This window comes from Prionailurus bengalensis, chromosome B2 (genome assembly GCF_016509475.1).
Source record: "Prionailurus bengalensis isolate Pbe53 chromosome B2, Fcat_Pben_1.1_paternal_pri, whole genome shotgun sequence".
In the NCBI taxonomy this organism is placed as follows: Eukaryota; Metazoa; Chordata; class Mammalia; order Carnivora; family Felidae; genus Prionailurus; species Prionailurus bengalensis.
In genome coordinates, this window is record NC_057349.1 from 35,679,936 (window position 1) to 35,707,742 (window position 27,807).

The 27,807-nt window shown below is 53.9% G+C and overlaps 1 protein-coding gene across 2 annotated transcripts in view; it reads right to left on the minus strand.

The window, feature by feature from the left end:
• Nucleotides 1-3,234: 3,234 nt before the first annotated feature.
• The window catches only part of MDGA1 (MAM domain containing glycosylphosphatidylinositol anchor 1), a 61,334-nt gene continuing 36,761 nt past the window's right edge, over nt 3,235-27,807 (minus strand). The window contains exons 4-17 of one of the 2 annotated variants that reach the window (XM_043591293.1): nt 25,899-26,095; nt 24,949-25,081; nt 24,429-24,698; nt 21,970-22,299; nt 19,290-19,586; nt 18,173-18,457; nt 16,283-16,434; nt 15,227-15,404; nt 14,964-14,987; nt 13,772-13,924; nt 13,270-13,404; nt 8,994-9,124; nt 8,668-8,776; nt 3,235-7,919 (exon numbers count right to left, since the gene is read on the minus strand). In XM_043591293.1, the coding sequence (XP_043447228.1) occupies nt 7,828-7,919; nt 8,668-8,776; nt 8,994-9,124; nt 13,270-13,404; nt 13,772-13,924; nt 14,964-14,987; nt 15,227-15,404; nt 16,283-16,434; nt 18,173-18,457; nt 19,290-19,586; nt 21,970-22,299; nt 24,429-24,698; nt 24,949-25,081; nt 25,899-26,095 (2,486 nt within the window). In that variant the 3' untranslated portion in view covers nt 3,235-7,827. Of the gene's footprint in view, nt 7,920-8,667; nt 8,777-8,993; nt 9,125-13,269; nt 13,405-13,771; nt 13,928-14,963; nt 14,988-15,226; nt 15,405-16,282; nt 16,435-18,172; nt 18,458-19,289; nt 19,587-21,969; nt 22,300-24,428; nt 24,699-24,948; nt 25,082-25,898; nt 26,096-27,807 lie in introns of both variants that reach the window. The other variant, XM_043591292.1, reaches the window with a different exon arrangement.

Sequence of the window (27,807 nt, forward strand, 5' to 3'; positions counted from 1 at the left end):
ATTGGTGGGTGGTTCTGGGGGGGTGGGGGATGGGGACCCTGAGAGCAGGATTCCACTTAGGGCAGCCTGTGTAGATGGAATGAGGCCTTGCAAAGTGCTGGGTCCACTCAGCTGAGCTCTGGCTGAGTCTCATGGGGCCTGAGGGAAATAGAAGGCTCAAAACATTTTTAAAGACCAAAAACTGCTAAAGAGACAGGGTGATGGATTCAGTGGTGAGATTTGCATTTGGGGGGCTTGCCAAGCTGACCTCGGGGCAGGGAGACATGCTGGGTGCTGCCGGGGCCTCATGCTCAGGAAAGATGAATTTAGGAGCAGGGGGTTTGGGAAGCAGTATGGAGAGATGCTTCCACTCAGGGTTGGGGTGACTTCAAGGAGAAGAGTTTCGACTTTTTTCTTGGATTTATTTATACCCAACCTCCTTCTAAAAAGGTGTTATAGTAGCTTTCCACAAAGGACATATGCAAAAAGGTCAGGCAGCTAGAAATAGAAAGTCAGGACCAGGAACAATTTCCATCTGAAGTGGAGGGCTGCATGGAAAAGGGCCCTGCTTCTCCCAGCCCCTGGGGATGAGCTGGTGAGAAAAGCAGAATGACCCCAAATGGGGAGGAAGAAGAGGAGGGAATCTGGTTGATGTGAATGGACGCAGCACCCAAAGTCAAACCTCTAGCTTTTTCTCCAGGTTCTCCCCCTTCCTAAGTTGATGAGCATGGGTAACCACAGCACCTTTCTGAGCCTCAGTTTCCCCATCTCTAAACACAAAAATAAATATACCTGCCTTATCATAAGTCTAATACAGGGCACTCACTGTTCCTGTAAGTTGCCTGACCTACCTGTATAGTTTACACTAGGACTTGCCCTTGGATGGGGTCACTTTATAGTTTACACACTGTACAACTGTGGCCCCGGGAGCAGATGGTCATCAGAGGAGAGATGACAGAGGGGAGGACCAAGGAGGTACATTTATGGTGCCTGCCAGCCACTGCCCCTCTGAAGGGGGCCAAGTCTCAGCCTTTCTAGAAGCAGCAGGCCATAGGCAGTCATGTTTTATATGCATGATTCCTCCTACCCAGCTGATGAGACCAGGGCTGACCCCAGGGTGGCCAGTCAGCTGGTTGCCCAATGATGCGTTTATGACTAGGCACAAAATGGTGGGCCAGTCCAACTGGCCCTTTCTCTAGAGAGGCTGAGTCAGTGATCGGGACTGAAGGGGAGCTGCCATTGGAAAGTTGTGAAGGACAGTTGGAGCTGGAGAGGCTAATGTAGGAAAGGAGAGGAACCATGTGGGCCAAGCAGAAAGTGAAGAAAGGAAAGTGGCTGAATCACTCCAGGGTGCTTATCTATTGCTGTGGTAGCAAACTACCCCCAACCTCAGGGGCTTTAAATAATAATTATTTTATTTATATCCCTTGATTTTGTGAGTCAGGAATTTGGGCAAAGCTTGGCTCGACGAGTCTTCTGTTTCTTGTGGCGTTGGCAAAGGTATTCAGCTAGTGGAAGGTCCGTTCTGAATGGTCCAAGGCAGCTCTACTCCCATAGCTAGTGCTTTGAGGGGACAGGGGGATGGCTGGAAGCCTGAGCTCTACTGGGACAGTCAACTGGAGCCCTTCATGTGGTCTCCCCAGCATGTTGGTCTCAGGGGAGTTGGACATCCTATGTGGTAGTTCAGTGCTCCCAGAGAGAATGTCCTAAGGGGCCTTGGCTGAAGCTTCAAGACATCTTCATCTCACAATGTCATATTCCACTGGCCAAAGAAGTCACTAAGACTAATACAGACTCAAGAAGAAGGGAATTAGACTTCCCCTCTGTAGGTAGGATAAGGATCTGTGGCCATTGTTACAGGTGGAGGGTCATAAACTCCTAGATCATCCTTGGATCCAGAATGCCATCTGGTTCAAGAATCCCATCCCTCTCACACCTCTCGTGTTTGGATTTCTGAGAGTGGCTGTCCCCTTCACTATGTATGTCCTTACAATAATACTCCTGTACTTGAGTGAGCTACATTGGGTCTCTCTCTTGCTTGTACACAATGAGCCAACCTGACCAAGTGGTGGGTCCTCGGCTCTTAGAAGAAAAATCCCAAGTATGGCAACAAAAAGTTATCCCAGATATGATCTGATAAAGCTGGGATAGGGACCCCCTAGCCTTGTCACCTTTCTGAGCCTCACTTTCCCCATCTGGAGCATGGAAGTGAAACTATCTGCTCTACTTACCTGAGTCATTGTAACCAAGTAATGTGAGACTCTTCCTGTCATTTGCTTGATCTTGCTGTAGTTTGTATCATGACACCCATGCCCTTGATTTGGAGCCACTGCACAAATGGGCACAGGAGAGTGAATTTTCCTCGTTACTTGCTGCCCCTGTGATGTAGGCAAGCTATTTCTCCTAAGGAAAACAGTGATAGATGGTGGAAATTAAGTGACCTTTAAGGACCTCTCAGCTCTGAAATTCTAGGATTCTGGGAGGGTCTGGGAAAAAGGACAAGGTTGGTACAAAATGATTCAGGGGCAAGTGGGCGGCTCATTGGTGGTGAATGATGGAGGCAGCCCCAATTGGAGTGCATAGTGGGGTTGATGGAGCCAGGAAGGAACCCAGAGATTGTGAGGGGAGGATTGTGAGGGGATCGGGTAGGGGAGCAGAGGAGGGACGGTAGGCCGGGGTGCCGAGAAGCAAAAAGCCAAGTTCATACGGTGGTTGACCAACTTTATTCCTCCTTCTTCATCCTCCTCCCCCTTCCTTGAGCCTTCTATGGTTTCCAGCCCTCTAGGCCTGCACATGCTGTGTTCCCTCTGCTTGGAAGACCCGCTCCGCCCTGGTAGGCCAACCCCAATCATTCTTTAGGTGTCTCCTAAATGTCTCTTCTTTAGAGAAGTCATCCCTGAATCTCCAACCCAAATAAGAACATGCTCTTACTTTCTTTCACAGCCTTAGTTGTATTGATAATGATGTGCTTCCTGGTGTAATGATTAGATTAGTGTCCATCTCCCCCACTTAGCAGAAGCTTCCACGAAGGTGGTATTTGGCCAGTGTTTCCTGAAGGAATAAATGAATGAGGACACTGAATTCATTGGGCTGGAGACCGGAACGTAGGTTCCCACTGTCGGGGAGGCAGAGGAGGACCCATAACGGCAGGTGGCAAAGAGAAAGGCTCTTCCCCCTGACCTGAAAAGAACCCCAGCAGCTCACTAGCGCCCCGTCCCGGCCCACCTGCCGCCCCACACACAGCCGGACCCGAAGCACTAGAACACTGCAGCTTTATTTATTGAAACATCCGCGTCCGCAACTAGAGGTTACATTTCGGGGGGCTTGGGGGTGAAAGAGGAACAAAGGGGGGGACAGAGGCTGGGGTGGAGACAGAGAGCAAGGCAAAGGGGTGAGGACGGGGTCGTGTGACTACAACGACCCCAATACCTTTCACCCAATAATGAGGGTCTCCTGTTGTGCTTTTTCCTTGGTGGTGGGGTGAGCCTGGGCATGGAGGGGTTGGCTTTTCTCTCAAGTCTATGAGGCCTCAAGGCTGGAGCAGTCCCCTCCTTCCCCTGCCCCTTCTGGGTTGGGGATAAAGGCCTTGGTGAACTGACCACCTGGGGCAGGAAGGGTGCTTGGAGGCCACAGAGGCAGAGGGCCCTGCAGAGTCGAGCTGAGATTGTGATTATGGGTGTGGTGGTGGGGGGCGGGGAGGTGCCAGGAGGGCGGGCACTTCTAGCGGAGCCCCTGGGAAACGAATGCAGGTGACATGAGGGAGGGGTGATGATGGACAAGTGCCATCTCTCTGACCTCAGCTTTCTCATCTGTACAGTGTGGGCACTGGATTAAATGGTCTCTAAGGTCCTTTCCAGCTCTAAGGGTCCAGGGATCTCTAGGAAAGAGTGGTCCTTTTATTCCAGCACATACCCTCACACCTATTCACATGCCTCACACACACATTCCCTCACACACATTCATATGCACACACCCCCCCCTCACCCTCACGGACACACAGCCTCACACATAGCACTGACTCAACAGAAAGGGGCGTGCTATCTTGCCTGTGGAAATGAGGAGGGCTCCCCAGAGCCCAGAACCTCAACCAGGGGCCCCACAGGGACTCCCCAGTGCAGGCTCATTCACCCCATTCCTTGGGACAGACCTTGGAAACCACCCCCCCCCCAACCCCCTCGAATCCAGGGAGAAGAAAATATAAGAATTTGTACACTCTCACCCCTGCCCTCCTGGTCCTTAGGGGTAAGTCCACAGGATGAGGACACAAGGACACACTGACCTTCATTCGGAGCCCAGGCTCATGTGAAGACAGAGGGCAGGGAGGGGAAACAGTCCCTTCTGTCTGGGAACCTGGGCAGTAGCTAAAGCCTGGGCGGGCAGAGGGATGCAGCTTTCACAGGGCACCCAGGCCTGATCTGGGGTGGGAGGGGCGGTGGCCTGGGATGAGAGGACAGAATTTGGGGCAGGGAGAGGGCACCTTTCCTAGAGCAGGTGCCCAGTCACATCTGTACCAGCACCCAGAGACAGGGCAGTCTGGCTGCCAGCAGGAGGCAGTGGCCACCAGTGGGACACCCTCGGGGCTGTAGAGCACAGCTTCCAAGGCTGGCTCCACCCCAACTAGCCATGTGACCTTGGGCCAGCCCCCCCACCCCTGCTCCTATCCATTTACAAGGTGAGGGGCTCAGACCTCTGAGGCCCACCCTGGCCAGCAAGCACAGGGAGAAAGAATGAAAGGGAAAGAGGCGGCAGAATATCCCGGAGAAGGCAAGGTGGGAGGGGCATTCCAGGAGATGGGCGTGTGGTCCGCAGGCTTAGCTGTGCACCCTGGAGGGCTGTCTGTGGTCCCAGGGGCAGGACAGCCAAGCTGAGACTTCCCCTCTCCTAAGTGTACAGCACCGGGCCCTAGGGGTCTCCCCAAAACATCAACTCAGGGGCAACAGGGCTGAGCAAACCCCAACACCATGAGGGCTGACCCTGGACTCCCTGTTTTAAGGCCACAAAATGCCTCAGCCACCCTGACCCAGAGGGCGAGACTGCCCCAGGGGGAGATGCACTGGATCCTGCCAGCCTGGTCTCCCCTGGGCTGGGGGTCTTGATGGGCCACCTACCAGCACAACGGTGCTGACAACCACAGGCACTCAAAGACACACACAGCACAAGTGACACTGATACAGAGGTGCTGAATCACAGGCACACACAGATGCACAAGGACACTCCTTCTTTGCAGACCCCATCTTCCCCCCCGCCCTCCCCCCCCACACACTGACTGGCACACTCTAAGTGCTCTCATCGCACACTGTTAATGCTAATACACAGTGACACCCACACTCCCTGCAGACCTGCCTGCATGCGCGCGCGCACACACACACACACACACACACACACCAGCCTCACCCATCCACACGTGAGGACCCAGGACCTCAGTGTCCCAAGGAGGAAGTACCTGGTGCTTTTCATCCCTGGATCTCCATACCCACCCCAGCAAGGGCACAAAGGAAGCACTTGGCAGGTGATAGGCCACTGGTTCCCACTCCCGGGTTCTTTTGGGGAGCTTTTAAACATTTCTGATGCCAGGCTGAACACCAGTCCAATCAAATCAGAACCTCTGGGGGTAGGACCCAAGCATCATGGCTCTCTAAAAGACCCTCGGGTGGTTCTCTTCTGCAGCCAGGGCTGGGAACCACCGATTAATATCATCCTTCCCGCTGGGCAAAGCCTGCTGTGGTTTCCATAACAGGCCCACTTGTGCTGGGCGTTGAGGTTGGGAGCGGGGTGGGGGAGAAGGTTGGAAGGCTCAGAGGAGGAGCTCACAGTCTAGTCCGGGCAGCAGACCCTGCACAGATGGGACAATTAAGGAACAATACCCAGCCGGTGCGATGGAAGTGTGTTCTGGGAACCTGGAGCCACTCGTTTCGGACCGAGGCCTCGGCTGGGCCAAGAAGGCAGCCGGGCTGGTCAGGCGTCAGAAGGCCCTGCTCCAGGCCTGGCCCAGCCCCCTGCCAGCTGTGGGTGATGATGATCACACAGGCCTGTCCCCTGGTCCCCTGCCTGCCTCTTGGCATTGCAGTGCTGCCCCTTCTGGGCAACTGTCCCTGCAGAATGCTCCGGGCGAATCCCTGTGACAACCCCCACCAAAGGTGCTTGCATTTCAATAGGGTCATCTGTAAACTCTTTGTCATCCAGAGGGGACGAAAGGTAGAAATTCGGGCGGTGGCAGGCAGCTTGAGACTACAGACTAGGGCCGGAAGTGGTATATTCCACCAGCCCCCTACAAACACGTGTCCCTCCTGAAGGCGGACGTGCATGCCGACATCCACAGGCACTCACTGAGACAGGGTTTAGACCCGGCCTCACAGACAGATATGTGTAATTGCACATGCGGACTCATATTCGCACACACTGCTGCCCAGAGACGTCCCCACAGTGCTACACAGACACAGATCGGCCCACGCACGTGCACACATGTGCGCGCGCACACAGCCACACATACGCAAGCGTGAAGGCTCACCCTGGAAAGAGCTGGTCCTCATCTCCCCCATAGACGGCTGGTTGGGGTCTCACAGGTGATGTTGAGAAGGACAGGTCTAGATTCCACCCTGCCCATCTAGGTTCCCATCCCAGAACCCAAGGACAGGGAGCCCTTTCACGGATCAGGGCATGAGCTTGGCTCCCAGGCAACATGGAGGCCAGCAACTGCCCACCCTCTGCTGCTGCTCTACAAACCACCACACACACACACCCCCTTCACTGACCCTGGGCAGGGAAGGGAGCAGCCAACTAGACAGTGCTTTGCAGGGGCACCCCCTCTATGTATACCCTCCTATCCAGGGCACTCCTTCATGCCAAGTATATAAGAAATGAAGTTTCCACTCTATTCCCAAATGCCATGGGGGCACAAACTCACAAAAGCAGGCTTTCTCCTCTGCCCCTCTCAAAGTCAAGCCTCACCCCAGAAAACAGCCGGCCTCCACCCCTCCTGGCTCCTCGGAGACGCAGGTGGGTGCTGAATTCAGGCCAGCTGACTAGGGTGGGGACTGTGCTCTCAGGAATCCAGCTCCTCGTAGGGTGGGGTGGGGGTTGGATGGGGTAGAAAGGAAGGTGTCAGTCTTCAGACTGCCCAGGCCCAGGACCCTGTGCCGGGTCCCTTCAAAGGGGTACATCGAGGTGAGATATGACGTCCAAGGAACAGGTCAAGGGATCAGGGTGACCTGGGATCTCCACCTTCCAGCTCTCGCCCTGTAAACAGAGGTGCGTGCAACAGGTGCCTGACCTCCCTCGCCATCACCTGCACGGGGACATTCACGGAGCTCACAAAGTACCCCCTGGCCTCCTTTGACCCAGGCCTCCCCCATCCCAGGGAGTCCCAGAGTCCAGCCAAGGGTGGGGCTCCTGAGTCTGCTCCTCTGCTGGCTCCCGTCTGGTAAAGCCACTGGGCCGGGGCTCAGCCTTGAGTTAGGAATGTGGGAAGGTCAGAAACACGCCACAGGTGCAGTTGGACAAGGCCTAGGTGGCGCCGAGGTCTCTGGGGTGGTGGACGCCATTCGGGCGAGTCCCTTGTCTCCGCAGAAAAGAAGGTGCTGGCAGGTCGGATAGAAACTTGTGCTTTAATATATCTCTGTGTGTGTGAGTGTGAGTGTGTGAGTGTGTGCGTGTGTCAAACGACTGTCTCCAGGGCCTCAGCGCCGGGCCTCTGTCCTTGTTCTCTGCTCCTCCTCGCAGCCAATGCAGGCCCCCTCCCTGGCGGGCCGGCCTTGCCCCTGGGCACCCCGGCTGGCGGGGGTCAGTCTTTGGTACGATGCGGACACTTTGGTGTGCCGGGGGCCGGGTGGGGGGGCCACGCAGCTCTCATCATCTCTGCAACGCCAAGAGGAAGATGACCATGGGCCCCCAGAGCTGTGGGTGGGGCTGGCGGGGGGCTCCACTGCCTGGCATCACCACCACTGTGACAGGAGAGAAAAGGGAGACAGGCCAGGGCTCTGATCAGCTCAGCATGTCAGGGACTAGCAGGCTTCCCCCTCTCTCTGGGGGACCTAGAGTGAGACACTGCCCTCACTGTGCAGACATACTTGTAAGCACAGACACGTCTGGTGGCGTGGGGTGGGGTGGGGGTTAACTTTGAGCCTGAGAGGGTCCACATCCTGGCTCTGCAGCTCACTAAGACACGGAGCAATTCACTGGCCTCAGTGGGCCTCAGTTTCCCCATCTGTAAAATGAGTCTAATAGTAAGTGCTACCCCAGAGGGCTGTCATCAGGGTTAAATGAGATCAGATACATGTAGGGCTTTGTACTTTGCCTGGTACATGGTCATCACTCAGCAAATTCCAGCTGTTACAACTGCAGACACCTGGCCCTGGGGGGTGGGGCACACGTTCACATCTGCACCCACACATACCTGGACGCAGACACAGGAGGCACTCGGGTACTGTAAATAACTCAGTAAGTTCACAGGAGGGCAGAGTTTAGTCTTCTCTTTGCCCTACATATGCCCCATAACCTGAGCCAACGTGGAGCCCAAGGTGGGTACCAAACACACCAACACCTGCTCACATAGTCACTGACGCACGCATCCCACCACCTAGTCACTCTGAACCACCATTCAGACACCAGCACCTTCTCCTGATACGGACAGGTGCCTACCTACACAGCTCCCCATAGATTCGGCTCCCCCTACCCCTTCCCATCTGGCACCTTTGTTGGGATCCATCTGCTTCCGGGGACATTCTCCCTTCTTCAGCGTGACGTCATCTATGGCAATATCCCCCAGGTAGCCAGAGCCTCGAACACCCTCAAAAATAATCTGGGGCGGGGCCAGAGAGCAGGGATTAGGGGTGTTCTGCCAGGCAGAGGGATTGGGGAATCCCTTCCCTTCAGTCCACTTGAAAGCCCCCCCTACCCTGCCTGAGTTTCTCCCCAGCTCCCCAGAAAGAGCATGAAGTCCTCCTAAGTGCTCCCTGGTCAGAGCAATGGCCCAACAGCTGGGAGAACCTCGGGGGCCCCCACACCCGGTGACTCACCTGGAAGGGCCCACTGGGGTTGATGGGCACATGGGCTTGCTGCCACACGTTGCCCTTATTGCCACTGAGGGACCAGGCGTGCGTGTCCAGGGCCCCTTTGTTCCGGGACCGCACCAGGAGGTTGAGGGAGCCTGTGGTGGGTATGAAGAGGCGGGGGGGGGCAGTGAGGTCTGGACAAGGACACCCCTACCCTTCCACATTCCCCAAACCCTCCTCTCTGCCACTGCCCACAGCACCATCCCAGACTGGTTCACTGTCCCACTTTCCCGGGGGAGGGACCTCCACACAGGAAAGAGAAGACAGCAGCACGGCTTCAATTCATTGGGACAACTTGCAAATTCTTATTCATTTCTTCCCTTCCTTTCTTTTTTTTTTTAATGTATATTTATTTTTTAGAGAGAGAGAGACAGAGCATGGGCAGGGGAGGGGCAGAGAGAGAGGGAGACACAGAATCCGAAGCAGGCTCCAGGCTCCGAGCTGTCAGCACAGAGCCCAACGTGGGGCTTGAACCCATGAACTGTGAGACCATGACCTGAGCCAAAAGTCAGTTGGACTTAACCAACTGAGCTACCCAGGTGCCCCTCTCCCCTTCCTTTCTAGTCAACTAATCCTCCCCCCACCCCGGCATACGCACACACACACACACACACACACACACACACACACACACCTTCCTCCTCTCAACAGTGGAGTTATCCCAGGGCGGCAGGGCCTATGACTGAGCACAAAGCAGGATTCCCAAAGCACACAGTGCATACCCCTGGCAGGGCATGATACATGGGATGATTTCTGGAGGCATGGGGATGGACTTTAAAATGTTTAAGTTTTCAATACTTATATGTATGGTTTAAGAAATGAATAAAGCCAGTCCTTCCAACTCACAGTTTCTCTAATACTGATGCTTAGGACAAAGCTAAGACAAGAGGAGTGAGTTGCTTTAAAGAGAGATGCTAGTATTTGTGCTACACAGCCATGGTAAGCACAGTGAAAGTAAAATTTTGAGGGCATTAGACGGAGGGTGCTGAGGCCCATTGCCCACAGCCACAGAGGCCTGGAATTCTGGAGGTGCTGGGGGCCCCGGAAAAGAAGGAGGGAATCATGGCTTGGCTAAGAGCACCCAGGCGATGTCATGCCCCTTCCTGGCTCTTCCGGCCCACCTCAAGCCCCCAGTGATGTGAAAGACCTGGCTCAGAGGGAAGGGGAATCAATCTTAGACAGTGCCCGGTGGCTGGCATTTCCATGGCGCTGCCCACAGACAAAGGCACACCATCTGTGACACCAGACAGACAGACCCCCGGTGGGAGAGAGCCACCAAATGTTACCTGCCTGAGATGAAAGGAGTTGGCTTAGACTGAGGAGAGCCAGCGAGACACAAGGTCTGGGGACAGCTGGTGCCCAGAGCTGCCAGGTGGGGTAGCAGAGGAAGGGAGAGGAGGGAACTGGACAGCAAGAAACACCCCCTCCCAAGCAGCAGAGCTAGGCCTGGGTGGGGACCCTCACCGGCAGATGGGGCCACGACAGGGCTGCAGCAAGCTCCCAGGGGGCCAGGAGGCAAGCCCCAATACTTTTCAGGCTCCTCACCAGCTCCAAAGGGGCCTTTCTCTCTTCCCTGTCCTGGAGCTCTTCCCCCTATTCCTATCCCCCTCAATCTCCACCTTTTCTTCTTCCTCCACCACCCTGCCCCCAGGACACTAATGGGGGAACCCCTCCTTTTTACTACTTAAACAAAAATTGGGTTTCTGTCCTCTCCCCTGAGCACCCCATCATCTCCAGCATCTCCCCTGCTCAGGGGGCTTCCGGACCGCCTTTCACAGGGATCAGCCAGGGCCCAAGACCTTCAGCCTCCCTTAATGGTGGGCCTGCTCACTTCATTCTTCCCTATCTTCCTTGCCTCCTGCAAAGCCAAAGCGGACTACATGCTGGAGCCTAGACATACCCCAGCTTTCCAGCCTCTGGGCTTTTGCTCAGGCTTTTCCAGCTGCCTGAGACTCCCTCCCCTACCACATTCCCCGGGCCAAATCCTTCTTGCAATGTCCTCTCTTCCAAGAAGTCTTCCTAGGCTTGAGTTGGGAGCCCTCTATGCGTCCTGTGAACCCTGGGTCCTTCAACTGCAGCCCTCCAGGCCCAGACCCCTCTCTGCTCTGTGGTGTGATAGTTATTGGGATTAACATCTCCTCCTCATTTGACTCTTTGAGGGAAAGTCTGCATCAAACTGGTATTGGTTCTCAATAATTAAATGCTGACTGAAGAACCTTTCATGACTATCCTCACAACTGAAAAAGGACTTTCATAGAGCCTCACGGTTAGAAGTTACTTTGGGTTCATGAATCTCAGACCTCCCTCTCATTCACTCATTCAACTAATGAAGCACCACTATGTGCCAAGGGCTGTTCTAGACACTAGAGATACATCAGTGAATAAGACAAAGACCCCTGCCTTCCTGGAGCTTACATTCTATTGGTGATGGGCATGATAAAGATAATAATGCAGGGAAAGGAATAAAGAGGTATTTCAGTTGGGGCTTTCAGGGACCTCTCTGAGGAGGAGACCTTGAATGAGGGGAGGAGAAGAATGTTCCAGTCCAGGGAACATCATGAGCAAAGTCCTCTGAGGCAAGAACCTGCCCTGAGTATTTAAAGGAAAGCAAGGAGCCCAGTGTGCTCAAGCTGAGTAGGAGCCAAGGGGGAGAGTGGCAGAAAATGAGGTCAGAGAAGGAGGCCTAGAAAATATGGTGATGAAGAGGGCAGAGCAGGGCAGTAACATGACATGGGACAGGGGGCCCCTCCATGGCATCCCTACCGGAAAGTCCTCCTGTCCAGATCTGATGCTTACAGAGTCTTCCTCAGGAAGGCCAAATGAGGAGCCAAATGGAAACGACAGGCCTGGGCAGCGCGGGGCTGGTCACCCAACCCACCTACCCCACAGGAATCTTCCCACAAATTCCAGACCCAGCCACGAGTGCCAGGGTCTGGGTGGATGGTCTGGAGGCCCCAGTGGATGCAGAACCTTCCATCCTACCCCATCCTGGCTAATCAGTTCAGCATGACCCACTACTTTAGCTGGGGAGACTTGTCCATAAAGAGCCATTAGGTCTACTCTTGCTTAAAGTCACTTCCTCTACTGTGAAACTTTCTGTGGTCTGATAAGGCATGATTCCCAAGATGTACAGTTCAGAAGGAGAAGCAAGACACAGAACAGTGTGTATAAAAGGGGGCAAAATCAAACACACATGTACTGGCTTCTGTAGGCATAAAGTGTTTCTGGAAACTTGCCCCCAAGTCTAAGTGCAGTGGTTGCCTGTGGGGAAGGGTTCTAGGCAGCAGGAGGACTGAGACGAGCAGGGGGCTCTCATTATGTACCTTTTGTACCTTTGACCCATGCAAAATACATGGCCTGTCCCATAAATAAGTGAACAAACAAATAATAAACATTTTAAAGACTGTCACTTCCTCAGCAGAGTTTTCCATAACTCAGCCCCCACAGTCAGTCCCTGTTACCAGCTGTCTTGGCCCCTGTCTCGCTGTGGACATGTGTCACAGTGGCTGCTCAAGCTTATCTGCTGCAATTAGCTGTTCAATGCCTGTCTCTCCCACTTGACTTCGGGTGCCCCGAGGACAGGAACTGGTCGGTCCTGTTCGTAGCAGCACCTGATGCCTGGCCCCAGAGCAGGAGCTCTGGAAGTGATGGCTGAATGATGAGTTCGTTGATTAATGTGACTCTCCCACCATCTCCTTCCAAGGGCAAATGTACACCCACACTTAAGAAGCAGGACTTCCCCTCATTGCTCACAAAACAGCACCCTCCCAATTCTGTGTTTAGGGCTTGGGGGAGGAAGACAACTCGGGTTGCTGTGTGATCTCGGGGAAAATGCTTAACCTCTCTGATTTATATGGTAACACCGCCCTCACCTGTTGGTTGTGAGAGATAATGAGACCACGGAGACAGAGCTCCCAGGAGGTCACCTGGCACCTGACAGGCACCCAATACATGCAACCTCTTACCTGTTTTCTCCGTCTCCTCCAAGACTTGCATGTTGTCCGACTGGAGCCATTTTCTTTGCAGACTCAGGAAGCCTTCATCATCTCAAAACCTCAGACAAGCTGGCTCTGCCTTCCTCCCTGGCCCAGATTCTGCCCACACCCCCTCCAAGGATATGTGATTCAGCTAAGCTGGGAAGCCCAGGCCTCACATGGGCCAATACCCAGCCTCCTGTGGACTCCCTCTCTCCTCCCAGGCCCAGCAACGTTTGGGCAGACCACCTGGTGCTCCGACTCACCAATGTGCTTCCCGTACATGTGGTAGAAAAAGGAGACGCAGTAGAACTTAGCGCTGGCATTGTACAAGGGACTCACCAAACGGGCTCGGTCCCCCAGTTCCCGAGGCCTTGATGTCTCAATGAACATGTAGTAGCCTGTTGGGAAGGGGCAGATGCACCAGCAGGCTCCACCTCACCCCACACAGGCCTCTTCCCCTCTGATTCCTTCACTGCCTTGACTTCATCTGACCCCCATGGCACCTTGTCCTCCCTGCCTCACAGCATAGCACCGGAGTCTGGGCCAGTTCTGAGCTCTACTGTACTCTCTCTTCTTCTGAATCCCCGTGAAGACAGAGTTGCGTCTCCCCCTCAAATTAGGGTTCCTTGAGGCAGGGTGCTGTCTCCCCTCAGACTGGGTCTCCCTGAGGGAAGGGCTGTGTTCCCCCCCCTCAGACTGGCCTCCCTGGCACTAGACCCCTCCCTGAAGCTGTCCTTCATTCCTTGCAGCAGGCCATGTCCTCACCCTCAGGGGTACCGCTGATATCAGTGGGGGGACCGGTGTTGGGGGAGCGCTTGGGATTCTGGGTGAGGGCGTTCTGCCGTGTCCAGTCAAAGTTGTCTGTCAGGTCCTGGGTGTAGCCACAGATCTTCTCATCTTCAAAGTGGCAGGTGTTGTCTGCTTTGGGGTGAGGGTGGGGATGAGACAAAGAGGGTCAGGCTCCTTGGGTCCCCTGGTCCAGCTTTGCCCTCCCTGGCCACCCCAAGGCAGGTCCCGTGCATCCAAACGGTGGACCCAGGATCTCAGGGCTTGAGAAACCAGGCAACTGGGCCCCTGACAAATTTGTTCCCAGAACAGAACTTCTTAAACTTTGTGCACCACAGACCCTCTGTCATCTAGTAAAGGCTAAGGACTCCATCTCAGAATAATAATTTTAGATGCATAAAATGAAATACATAGGGTTACAAAGGAAATCAATTATGTTGAGATACAGCTGTCAAAATATTTAAAAAACAAATCCATGTTGTAATAATAATAAGTGGGCTTCTTTATTATCTAATTAAATAACAAGATCTAGTGTTGGGTCTAATAACTGCTGTGATTTTGAAGTTCTAATGAATGTTAATGATATTTAGAAATAGCTGTAACAACTTTAAGGTGATGTGAAAGCACCAGGTTTGTACTGATGACAAAGTCACAGGTAGTGATGTTACTACTGCGGTTTGTCGCCTACGTTCATCACTGAAGGAGATGTTAAACTTCTGCTGGAAGTTAGGGAAAATGAAGAAGTAATTGTATGCCCTTCCGTGTTCCAGGATCACGGACCCCCCTGAATTCTATCTATATACAGATCCTTTGTGGGGAGCAGCTTCCTGGGTCTCAGATTAAGTACCCCTGCCAGAGAGAACAGGGGATGTGGATTAGCCTGGTCTCTATTTTTCTTTTAAGGACTGTGAATGGTACTGGCTGAAGAGGAAAGGCCCTGAGTTCGAGACGTCTCCCACCCCTGACCCCCCCCCCCCCCGCCACACCACCTGTAAGCCCCAGAATAAATCCTGGATATACATGTCTCCAAGCCCAGCCCTGTTCCCCTTGGCTTCTCCTTCCAGCTGCTGGCCTCCACCCATTTTCTGAGTATCTCTCAGGGTCTTTTCCTTCCACCACGGGAGTCTTTGTGTCCCCAAAGGGAAGAAGAAGTGGGAGGGAGTTGTCTCACCTGACAGGTTGGGAGAGTTGATGGCTGAGAAAGAAAGTAGGAAAACCAAGTCAGAACTGAGGTGTGGGACTGCACAGAGGGTGCCCAGGCTTGGGACCAGGGGACAGGGTTCCCGAAACCAGGAATGGGGTCCAGAGGGGTGACAGAGTAGAACACAACACAGTGGGGGGACCCAAGCTCTGGACCCATGTGGTGAGGTTGGAAGGGGTCCCCAGGGTATGGGATGCCCCCCCCCCCTTACCACCACCGCCACCACCACCTACGCTCTGTGTAGTGAATGATGCGGGAGGCCATGTCACCAGCCCCGAAGGTGGTGTAGGGTGTGAGGCGGACCTCGTAGCTGTGGGGCACACGGAGGTCGGTCAGAATGTACTCCAGCAGCTGCCCCTTCTCCACGCGCCGCACTGGGATGGCCTTCACCATGGCGTTGTGCTGATTCAACTGTAGATACAGGGAGTTCCCAGATGCCCAGCGGGCCACACCCTCCACCAGAGCACCAGCCCAGGCCCTGGTGAGACTTGGAGGGTGGGGTGGGGGCAGTGTCAGGGAGCAGAAAGCATAAAGGACTAAGAACCCAGACCCTCAGTTTCCCCATCTGTGAGATAGGACAATCACTCCTATGCCTGCCTCCTAGGGCTGTCTTAGTAAGCGATAGCAACACGTACTGAACAACAAAAGTGTGCTGGGCGCTATGCAGAGTAACTTGCCATTATTAACTCATTTACTCCTCAAAATAACGCTTTTATGAGGTGGAACATTATAATTACTCCTATTTTACAGATGAAGAGACTGAGGCCAAACAGATGCAGTTTGCCCTAGCTCATACAGAGCTGGATTCTAGCCTAGGCAGTCTGCCCCAGAGCCACACTTTTACCCTCCACACCTAATGCCCCTTGGGCAGAACTACACCGAAGGAGACTATACAAAACATCCGCAAAGCTCTGGCCTCGCATTCTAGAGATCCTGTAGACGAGACTGACCCCACACCCCACCTTAAGCTCCTGGCGTAAGGAAAGGCCAAGGAAAAGCTCCTGACCCGAGAGCAGATTCTACATTTTGGGAACACGGCTGGTGGCTCTGCTCTTTTTCCTGTCTGAATCCAGCAGACCCAGCCCAATTCTCAAGCCTGTGCCCAGAGCAGGAGTCCAGAGGGGGCAGGTCCCTAGAGCCTCCCAGTTTCTGCTGCTGTGTCCAGAACACTTTCTAGGTCTGAAGAGTTGTCTATAAGGGGGTCAGGCCCTGCCTCCAACCCCTTCCCATGGCTTGATGGACATTCCCAGGGTCAGCTTGCACCCGGGCCCCTGTCCCCCTTGGCCCACCTGGCGGACACTGAGTCTGTAGTTGAGCAGGGGGTCGACAGCGTCAGGCTCCCTCTGGGTCCACTGCAGCACATAGGAGTAGTTCTTGGACAGCTTGTGGCTGCGGGTGGGGTTGGGGGTGTCGAAGTAAAACTCCGGGCTGTAGGCTTTGGCTGAGAGGATGGGGATGGGGGCGTGGGGCCGGGGAGGGTGGGGGATGGGGAGAGATACAGAGAGAGGGAGTGCCGGAAAGGGAGACAGAAGAAGATGGTGAGGAACAGAGAGAGGGCATGGGGAGACAAAGAGAAAGGGGATATAGTGGCAAGAGGAGACGGTGGGAGAGGAGGAGATTGGGAGAATGAGGTGCAGTCACAGGGAAGGTGGGAAATGGAGAAAAGGGAGATTGGGAATTCCAAGAGGTAGTATTGGTGAGAACAGAGAGGAAAGGCCAAGGAAAAGCCAGAGAAAAGAGAAATTTGGGAAGACACGGGGGAGGGATATTAGAGAGGACACAGGGAAAGAGGATGGGGAAAAAGACACAAAGAAGGGTAAGGATATTGAGGTACAAGGAAGAGAAGAGAAAGGAGAAGGACAGAGAGAGACAAAAAGGTGGGGAGACAAGGAAAGTATGGGAGAACAGGGGAGAGGGGAAGGAGGTGGGAAATGTCACAGGGGCCTCTGGCTGGCAGGGCTGGGTGGGGTGGGGAAGGGCTGGGAAGTGACCCGTCCTGGCCCCCTGCTGTTGAGTGAGGAAATCCAAATGAGGACTAAAGGGGCACCCAGTCAGTAGGGGCTGTTGGGAGAGCTTGGGGTGCAGAAGGGCACAGGCACAACTGTGGCTCTCCTCCTGGGGTGCTGCCACCAGGTCTAGCGGTGGGGAACCAACTCTCCCTCATGAAGAGAGGGGGGGGATCAGCAACTCCTTCGGCCACTATGCATTCCCCTCGGCCCTCACCTCAGCCCTTTGACTCACCCAGGCCCGCCTGCGGCCCCAAACAGCCCACCCGGGAGTGACTTGATGATGAGATGGGCTGAGAGGGATTCCTGGGTACCGAGGGGCCTGAATCTGTGGGGTGACAGCTCAGGAAATGTGTGCTGGCAGGACTAGAGCCACCCGCGACGTTCCAGAGAGGCTGCTGAGGGTCGTCTTCTCTCCTCTAAGCTACAGCTCTGGCCCCTAATATTGGGCCTGGGGTCACGAAAAGAGGGAGTCCCCCATCCGCAGCTTCTGGGGCCACGGATTAAAGAGGAGGGGCTTGAAACGCGATGGCTGGGATGGGGCGGTGCCCAGGACTTGAGTGGGCGGGTTTAAACCTGGTGTGGGTGGGGCTGGAGCTTACCTGCTACCAAAAAAAAAAAAAAAAAAAAAAAAAAAAAAAAAAAGCAAGAAATGGAGCTGGGATTGGACGAGGCTAGAAGGGGTGGAGCCTATGCGTCAGGCAACTAGGGCCTAGGCGTGGTGTGGGCGGGTCTTTAGAGGGAAGGGCCCAAACTTGGTGCTCCAGGGGCTGGAGGGGAGAAGCCTAAACCCGGGGAAGGAGGGGTTTGAGAGAGGCAGGGCTGTCCGAGGCCAAGGAACGGGGCTGAGCTAAAACGGGGGCGGGGGGAGGGGGGCTTAGGACACGTACAAGCGGACCTTGAGACGATCTACACCTGGAGTGGGCGTGGGCGAAGGGATCTAGCCTGTCTGGAGGGGTCCTGGCTGTAAACGACGTCACGGTTAGGTCCAGGCGGCATGGGCGGGGCCTAGACCTGGCATGGGCGGGTCTTGGGAAGGCAGGGGCCTGAACCCAGTACGGGCAACTGGAAAGGGGCGCGGCCCAGTCCGGGAGTGGGCGGGGACTAGAGTTGGGGCGGAGCCTGGTCCCAGGTGGGCGCGGTTGGGTGGGGCGGGACCCACGGGACGCTCACCCGAGACCTGAAAGAGGCAGGTGGCCGAGCCCACGTCATTGGAGATGCTGCACTCGTAGCTGCCGCTGCTGTCGCGGGTGACGGCGTCGAGGCGCAGTTCGGAGTGGTCGGGAGCCTCGGCGGCGACGGGGACAGCCGGCGGCGGAGGCAGCAGCTGCCCTTTGAAGCGCCACACAGCCGAGGCGATACGCTGGGGGCTGCCTCGGAGCAGCGAGCAGCGCAGCAGCACGGGCCGGCCCAGCGCCTGGCGCACATCCTGGGAGCTGGGCTCCACCTCCGGCGGGACTGGGGGTGGGGGCGGCGGTCAGCGGGGCCGAGTGGGGTTTGAGGAGCGGCCCCATTGAAGGCGACGCACTCGACCCTGCTCCCGCACCCCGCAGCCTGGAAGGATCTCAGAGCGGATACACGCTCGCAACATAACACAATGGCCACGCTCAGAACTCCCTGACCTGCAGATACCCACCCCCCTCCCGGCCATTTCCTCCAGCCGTGCTTCCCAGACTGGGCCTTTAGTCTTGCCTCAAAGGGTCCCCTCACCCCACCGTGTAGTGAAAAAGCAGCATAACGTCGGGGTTTAGAGCATGATCCCCGGAGCTAGTTGCCTTAGGTTCAAATCTCAGCCCTGCCTCAAACTAGCTAGTGAGGCGTTAGGCAAGTTACTTATCCTGGGACTCGGTTTCCTCTATTTGTAAAAATAGGGGAACGATAGAGTCTATTTATAGGGCTGTGGAGGGTTAAATAAGTTCATGCATTAAAATGCTCTTAGAGTAGGGCTTGGCACAAGGTGAGTTAACTCTCATCGTTATAGTCTCAGACACAACGTGCTCCCTTGAGAGTCTTTCAAACTCCCGTGTCTACCTGTCAAAATCAGTTATTTCTTTGCTCACTGGGTCCCTGGGAATGCAGATGGGGGTGGGGGGCAATTGGTATTGGAAGTGTGACAAGGGTCAGACTTCCCACCTTAGAACACGCGGGTGGCAAGGTTCTAGGGGTATCCGCAGTACTTGGAGGGGGCTGGTTGGACTGGAGTGTACGAAGGGGTGAAGAGGGGGGCAGGCCAGGCTGCGAACCGGGAGGGACAGCTCTGATGTGGTCCAGGTGGGGCGATGGGACTCACACTGCACGTTCAGCTGCACCTGGGCCTCGCGGGGGCGCACGTTGAAGCCATTATACCGTGCCGTCTGGCAGCGGTAGGTCCCACTCATGTCGCGGCTCACGTGCTCCAGCCGCAGCTTCCCGTCCAGAGTCTCCTCCAGGGGCAGCCCCGAGGGCAGCAGCGCTGCCTCCTTGTCCACGCGGGACCAGAGCACCGGCGGCCGCGGCTTGCCTCGAACCTCACACTGCAGCTCAGCGGGCGAGCCCTCCCGCACTGTCACCACGGCCCTGCCCTTGGGCACGCTGATGGTGGGCGGCACTGCGGTGGGGAAGCGGGTAGGAGCAAGGTTAGGGCTCCCCGCTAGCCTCTACCGTGAGGCTTCTGCTCCCCTCCCCCCAGGAGCCTCCCTCGCGCATCCCAGATGTCCCAAAGATCCCTCAGCATCTCCAAAGCACAACTCGCCTCCCCCCATTCTCCCCACCTCCTGCACCCCCGAGGGTCTCCCAACTCAGAAAAAGGGCTGAAGTCATCCTGGCCTATTCCTTCTTTCCCTTTACCCCAACAAAAGGGGGTTCCACTTTTAAACAGTTCTACCAAAGGATGCCTTCCCTCAACCCCCTCTCTCCTGCCCACTGGCCCTGCTCTAATTAAAGCTTCCATCTTGTCTTCTGGAGTGCTATTACAGATCGCTAGTCGGTCCTCCAACATCCTTACCCCTCCTCCCAAAGTAATAGAATGTCTGGAGTTTAGCAGGGCACACAGCCAGAATAACCACGATGTCCCCTAGCCTGCTAGCTGTGGCCATGTGACCAAATTCTGGCCAATGGGATGTGACAGAAAATAAGGTTCTTCACAGGGAGAGGCTGTGTCCCTCTTCCCTTCCTTCTCCTTGCAGGCTGGAATGCAGATTGATGGCTGCAGCTGGGACTGCCATTGTGGACAAGGCGGTACACCCTAAGGGTAACAAGACAAGATGGAGCCTGGGGCCCTGAGGATCTGGTGGAGCAGAGCCATTATTCCAGCCCAGACTGCTCACTTTTACCAGAAAAAACAGTACACATCTACCTCGTTTAAGCCACTAGTAGCATTTCGGGATTTTCTGTTATTCACCGCCAAACCTAATCCAACCCAGCACATCACCCAACTGGAGAGTCTTTTAAAGACTTCCATGGGTCCCATCCCACATGACATGGACCAAATTAAAATGTCCGACATCAAATATGAATTATAAATAACTCTACAAGGCAAGCTGAGGTCCAGTTATCTAGTTAGCATAATTTATACTCTGTAAACACTTATACATGTGTTGGCTTTAATTTTACAGTTTTCTCTTTGTATTTTGGAGCCAATTAATTTCTTTTTCCGGGTCTGAATCATTGCCACAAGCCCTTAAAAAGCTTCCGTGCCATAGGCATCAGGCTGATGAGCCAAATGGAGGAAATGGCCCTGCGCCCCGTTGATTTCCCTGTTTCTAAAACATCCCAGCTCCCCAACCTTCTGTGCCCTCACACGCTAAAGGGCTGTTGCCTCCCCGCTTTGAGGCTGCAGTGCCCTCAGGTTAAAACTCAACCTCCTCGCGTCTGCAGACCCAAGGGTCCTGTTCCCGTCTCTGCCTTTCCCACCTCATCTTCCCTCTCTCGTCCTGTATCCCAGCTATGGGATCCCCTTGTAAGGGATACTCTCCCCGGACACGAAGTCGTCTCCCTGTGCCAAAGTCAGGATTCGAAGGCACCTCCGAGGCACCTCTGGTTCAATGTCTCTCACAGAGGTGAAACGGAGGCCCAGAGAATTAAAGAGGCTTAGCCAAAGTCAGCCAGCTCCTCAGTGCAAGGGGCTAGGGGCTGGAGATGAGATTCTAGGAACTCTCTCCGAAATTATCCCTTCCAAACTTCCGTCATGCATAAAATGAAAACCCTTGAGGTGTGGCTCTAGAGTCAGACTGCTCGAGTTTGAATCCCAGCTACACCACCTATTGTTTGTTACCTTAGGTAAGTCTCTTAAACTCTCTGAGCCCGTTTCTTCATCTCTCAAAACTGATGATAAACTATCCCATAAGGTAAACCATGAAGGTAAATGACATCAATATGAAATCATCAGAACACATAGTAAACACTCAATAAATGTTAGTCATTATTTCATTATTCTTATTTATTATTATCGGAATAAGGACCCAAATCCCTGCATGATCTTGCCCCTGCTGGCCCCTCCACTCTCTCACATCTCACTCCATTCTCCCAGTCGCACTCTCCTTGGGTGCTCCAAATGGCCCATGCGCTTACCTGCCCCAGTGCCTTTGCACATGCTGATTCTTTGGCCTGCCTTTCTCTTCCACCCTCCCTTGTTCTCCTTTGCCTAGTAAAACCTGCCCCTCCCTCAGATCTCAGATCAAACATTCTGAGGAAACTCTTTCCTGACTCTCACGTATCACTGTTTGCAGTCATATATTTATCTGTGAGACTATCTGAACAACGTTTGCCTTCCCACTTAGTTCAATGTAAGCAGAGCTTATCTGCCCACCACTCTACCCCCGAGCCTAGCACAATGCCTGGCATATGATAGGTGCTTAATAAATGTGTGCAACGTGAACAAATGGTGTTCCCCTCACTGTGGCCTCCTTTTTTCAAGCTACTGTCCCCACCTCCCCTCTGTGGGCCTCTCCAGCTCCCTCACACACACACCCCATGCTGCTTCAGCCGCCCACCTGTCTCAGAGGAGATGTTGACCTCGACGCTCAGGTCAGGCACTGGTGCCCCTGGGAAGGAGGCCACGCAGAGGTAGGTGCCATAGTCACTGAAGTGCAGGTCAATGAGCTCTAGGCTGCTGGTGACGGCAGGCAACTCAGGGTCGTTTCGGGTCACCAGCAGCCTCTTGGACATGCGTGCCGGCTTGCCATTCTTGAACCACTGGTAAGTCACCTTCTCCTGGGGCACCGCATCCACATGGCATGACAGCTTCAGGTCTTGGCCCAGCTGTATGTTCTCACTCTCTTTGATCACATCTGGGGTGATCTGGAACGTAGCATTCTTCATGGCTACAGGCGGATGGGGAGGGAAGGGTGGCTGGGGCTGGCCCAAAGCCAAGGCTCTATGTCCCAGCCCCATCCAGACCCAGCTTCTCTCCTTGAACCAGCCCTCCCTGCAGGCTGGGGGCTACAACCCCATCCCACCCCCAAGAGAAACCATCACTTCACTTGGAAATTGCTCTGCTTGTTCAGATGCATTTTGAGAAGTTCAAAAAAGCTGGCTGTAGAAACGTAGGTTTAGTAATTGTTCTAGCCACTGTGAACTGAACATCCACTATGTGAGAGGCACTGTTCTAAGCCCTTTGCATGGGTTGACTCATTTAACCCATCCCACGGTCTTTGAGGGAGGCACTTTCCTGTCCCCACTTTACAAAGGACAGAACTGAGGCTCAGACAGTTTAAGGAACTTGCCCGAAGAAGCAGCCAACCTTGAATTCAGACTCAGCCTACGCTCTTAACGGCTGTGCTGCTTTATTTTTGTTCTTTTCTAAACCTTGAATATGCAAAATACAAATTTTGGAAAGATGTGCCAGAAGGTACTAGTACTTCTATCTAAAGAGTGGAACTGAGGGGAAATTTTAATTTGCACATTTTATCCTTTTGTCCCGTTCGAGTCTTTGCAATAAGTTTGTGTAATTTTTATAATGAAAGCCTAATACGATAATTTTACATGACGTTACATAAAAACACAGGGTTTAGAAAAATGAAAGGTCTAGCCTTTTTTGAAAAGTCTAAATGTTAAAAAAAAAGAAAAAGAAAAACCTGAATATTGTTCTGACGTAGCCAAGAGGTAGACAGCATTCTTAATATTTGGGTGCAGATTCAATAGGACCGTGGTACAATGGCCATGAACCAGGACTGGCCCGGGGCAAAGCAGGCTGTATGTCACCCTAAGAGGTAACCGTAAGTATTTGATGTAAATTGCAATCTCACGAACCCAGGTTTTAAAGGCCCCGAGTGTAATTAGGTGGAGAAAAATAATCTGACAGAAGAAGAACCATCAGAGGAAGAAATAGTCATCAGCAACAATCTGGCTACTGTGTCTCTCGCTCTGGTTAAGTAAAAAGTCACTGAGAGCTAGCTTCTTTTTGTGAGAAGAGTCAGAGAGAGACTGGTTGGTGAGGGAAGAGCAAAAGGAAAGTCCATTTCATCAGAAGATTCTCCACTGAAGTTGACAGAAGCTGTACTTTATTTTCAAGTGCTAAAGAGCTGGAATCAAGCCTAGATCTTTAAAATTTTCAAATAAACAACAAACAACCAACCTAAGGTCACTCCTAAGTCAGAAGAATTTAAAGTTCTCTCTGTAAAGCACATGAGCAAAATCAAGATCATACGGAGCAGCTAATGAGGCTGAAGTTTCATAAGGGAAGTGTTTGTACTTCATTTGCGCCCCCAAGTTTTGTATCATTTTTACATTTACTAATTACCTTCAGGCTCACTGACATGCTTTGCTAATAAAGATTTGCATATGAGGTATGTGCAAATGTATGTTACTTTCACTTTAACTCCATTAAAAAGGTAGAAGCCAGGAGTGCCTGGGTGGCTCAGTCGGTTGAGCATCCGACTTCGGCTCAGGTCATGGTCTCGCGGTTTGTGGGTTCGTGCCCCGCGTCGGGCTCTGTGCTGACGGCTCGGAGCCTGGAGCTTACTTTGGATTCTGTGTTTCCTCCTGTCTCTGCCCCTCCTATGTTCATGCTCTATCTCTCACTGTCTCTCAATAATAAATAAACATTTAAAAAAATAATTAAAAAAATAAAAAGGTAGAAACCATTGTACGGGAAGAGAGGAAATTTCTCTTGCAGACCGGAATGTCCACATTTAGCTTTTCACAGCCTCAGTTTCCCAATCTAAAAAAAAATGTAGGTAATCAACGCCAGCCCTTCTCCCTTCTTCCATTGTCGAGATGATATTTGGGAGAGGAGATTATAAATAAAACGTTCTACAAATCGTGGTCCTGCTGCCCGCGGGCAGACACCTGAGTCGCGGGGAAATCACAGTGCCTGGAACATGCCTCCTCGGCATATCTCATCCCCGAAAAGGAAGCAGACAGGCCCCTTTCCTAGGTCACTGGCAGTTCCTGGAGGACAGGGATGCTGCCTGCCTCCCGAGTTCCCTCCCACCCCTCTGGACCCACGTACATCGCACCAGCAGGTTGACGGTCTTCTTGGCAGGATTGCCCACGTTGTTGGTGGCTGTGCAGTTGTAGTAGCCAGAGTCCCGGGCCTGCACTGAAGGGATGCTGAGGGTGCCGCTCTGAGCCAGGGCACCCAGGGGCAGCGGGCCCGGCCCGTGGGACCACTGCAGCTGGGGTAAGGGATCACCGCCTGTCAGCAGGCACTGTACCGTCACATTCTCCCCAGGGTTTACCACCAGAGTTTCATTCACAGACAGCTTCAGGGCTGGTGGTGCTAAGAGGACAAGGAGGTGGGGTCTTAGGGGACCATGAGGCAGGGCTGGGGGAGGGGTGGGGTCCAGGGAAACCATGGGGTTGGAGAAGGCCCAGAGGGAGAAGAGAGGGGAGAAGTCAGGGAGCAGGCGTGGGGGAGGAGGGGACGCACTAATGGCGACGTGCCTGGAGTCCTGTGTGGGGTGGGGCACTTTCTCCTGGCAGGGGAGTGAGCCAGGTGGGCAAAGGGCATGGGCAGGGCAGTCCTGTACCCGTGGTGTTGGTGAGCCGGAAGGTGATGGCCTTGTCCGGGATGCCGCACACGTTGCGTACAGACACCTGGCAGGTGTAGCTGGCGTAGTCCTGGGGCCGCAGGTTCTTCAGCTTCAGGACCTTGGTCTCCCCCTAGGGCAGGAGCACACCACTGGGCTGAGGGGCCTGCTTGGGTCTCCGGGGATCCCGCACACATTCACCCAGCACCAGCGGCCGAAGCAAATTCCTATTTTCATTCCTATCTTTCCAACCTCCACACCGTTTATCCCCAGGGAGCCTGAGCCTGGGATGGATACTGCGCTCTCCGTAGCTTGAGTGTCTCTGGATGCGATGTCCTGGTACACACAGCCAGGACCACGCCTCGGCTTTCCCACTCTGGGAAAGGGAGCATAAGGAAGGAATCCTGCCCTGTCTTACAACCTATACAGACATGGGGTTGGCCCACAGGCCACGTCCACATGGGGAGCTTTGACAGCCACCAGGGATAGCCACCTCTGAAAGACTCCCCTGGCAGGACAGATTCATCACCATCTCCTGGGACTGGAGGGGACCCATGGGAAGCGCAGTCATCTCTCTGCCCCGCAACTCCTGCTGTGCCTGCCCAGGAGCCCCTCCCCCCCCCCCATGTGCATGCAGGGATGACACATTCGCCCCTCGGGGGTGCCTTTTCTAACAAGCGATGTTCCAGGAAGACACGCTGCCTTGGGGACTCTGCTGTCCTCACCACTGCTCCCTGACCTTTCTGTCCTGATCTCATCTGGCCCAAGTTTTCTGAAGCCCAATCAGAACGCACGCTTCTGAGGTCAGAACAGAATCATTAGAGTCAGGGCAGCCCCTGGAACACCAGATCATGAGGCCTCAGTCCCCACGTTCCCCTCCCTTGCTGGGTGCACAAGGAAGAGTGTGGGGAGAGCCGCGAGGAGACAGGCCAGCTGCCGTCCATCCTGACCTGGGTGTAGAGGGGTTCATAGATGTCGACCCCATTGTCCTGGCTGTGGGACAGCGTGTCGGAGCCCCGCTTCCAGATGAAGCGGGCAGGCGGGTTGGAGTTGACAGTACAGCGCAGGAACACCGTCTTCTCCTGGTAGAAGTTGCCTCGAACGTCGCTCACCGTCTGGTGCACCGTCAGCACAGGCTCATCCAGGTCTGCAAGGACACAGCCCCAGCGAGGTCAGGGCTGGGTGACCCCCACAGTGGGGGGCTTGGGCTCCTGGCAGCCCCCCAGGAAAGCTAAGCCACCGTCAAGGGATGCCTCCGGAGAGCCAGATGCCATCCCAGCCCTGCTTGCTTGACCAACCTGTTAGAGGCAGGGGAATGGACTTCATGGCTTCCTAGCTGTCCCTCACAGGAACTGCATGGGGGTGTCTACCTTCACCCTCCCATCATGGGACGGAGGAAGCAGGGCACACTGGAAATCAGGGCACTGTCCAAATCCAAGGTTACCTGTTAATTTGCAGTGTGGCCTGCCTAAGTCCCTTCTCTCTCTGGGCCTCTTTCCTCACTGGTAAACTGGACTCGATTGGTGGTTCTCACCTCTGTTTGCATGACAGAATCACATGGAGATTTTCTTTTTTAATGCCAAAGCCTGGCAGAGCTCACTGATGGTGTCAGAAGTCACAAGAATGATTGCCTCTAAGGAGATTACTGAACTGGGAGGGAGCATGAGGGAACTGTCGGGGGTCCTGGAAATGCTCTTGAACTGGATGGTGTTTACATAGGCATACACATAAGAATTCATTGAACTGTACATTTAAGATTAGTGTACTCTAGGGGCGCCTGGGTGGCTCAGTTCGTTAAGCGTCCAACTTCGGCTCAGGTTATGATCTCGAGATTTGTGGGTTCAAGTCCCTCATCGGGCTCTGTGCTGACAGCTTGAAGCCTGCTTTGGATTCTGTGTCTCCCTCTCTCTCTGCCCCTCCCCCACTCACACTCTGTCTCTCGCTCTAAAAAGTAAACATTTAAAAAAATATTAGTTAACTCTACTGGATGCAAGTTAATCCTCAATAAAAAAAAAAAAAAAAAAAAAAAAAAGTTGAAGAAAAAAACCCAGGGCGCCTGTGTGGCTCCGTTGGTTAAGCATCCAATGTTGGCTCAGGTCATGATCTCACAGTCTGTGGGTTCGAGCCCCACGTCAGGCTCTGTGCTGACAGCTCAGAGCCTAGAGCCTGATTCAGATTCTGTGTCTCGCCCCCCACCCCCAACCCTTGCTCTCTCTGACCCTTCCCCCAACTTGTGCTCGCTTTCTCTCTCTCTCAAAAATAAATAAACTTTAAAAAAAAAAAAGAAATGAAAACAATCCCAATGCCGGCCCCACCCCCAATTACATCAGAATCTCTGGAAGTGATTGCCCCCAGGCATCAGTATTTTCCTTATAAGATCCCCTAGGAGGGGCCTGGGTGGCTCAATCAGTAAAGTGCCCAACTCTTGATTTGGGCTCAGGTCATGATCTTTGCAGTTCCTGGGATCAAGCCCCATGTCAGGCTCTGTACTGATGGCACAGGGCCTGCCTGGGATTCTCTCTCTCTCCCTCTCTCTCTACCCTCCCCTGTTCACACACACACACTTCTCTCAAAATAAATAAACATTAAACCGAAACAAGAGCCCCTAGACATTCTAATGTACAGCCAGTGTTGTGAACCCCAGGAATCAACAACCCACAGTCTCACATCCCATAAGAGGCGCTCCAACATCCCGTCACTCTTTCCTTGCACAGCCCCCTTGGACAGAAGTCATAACAAAGACCATGGGTGGAGGTAAGGCATTGATGACACCTAAGCCATGCCTGCCAGCCCCTTCCAGCGCCAATAACTCAAAAAATGATCCTCAGCCCCAGGGTTTGGCAGGCCCTTGGGTGGCTG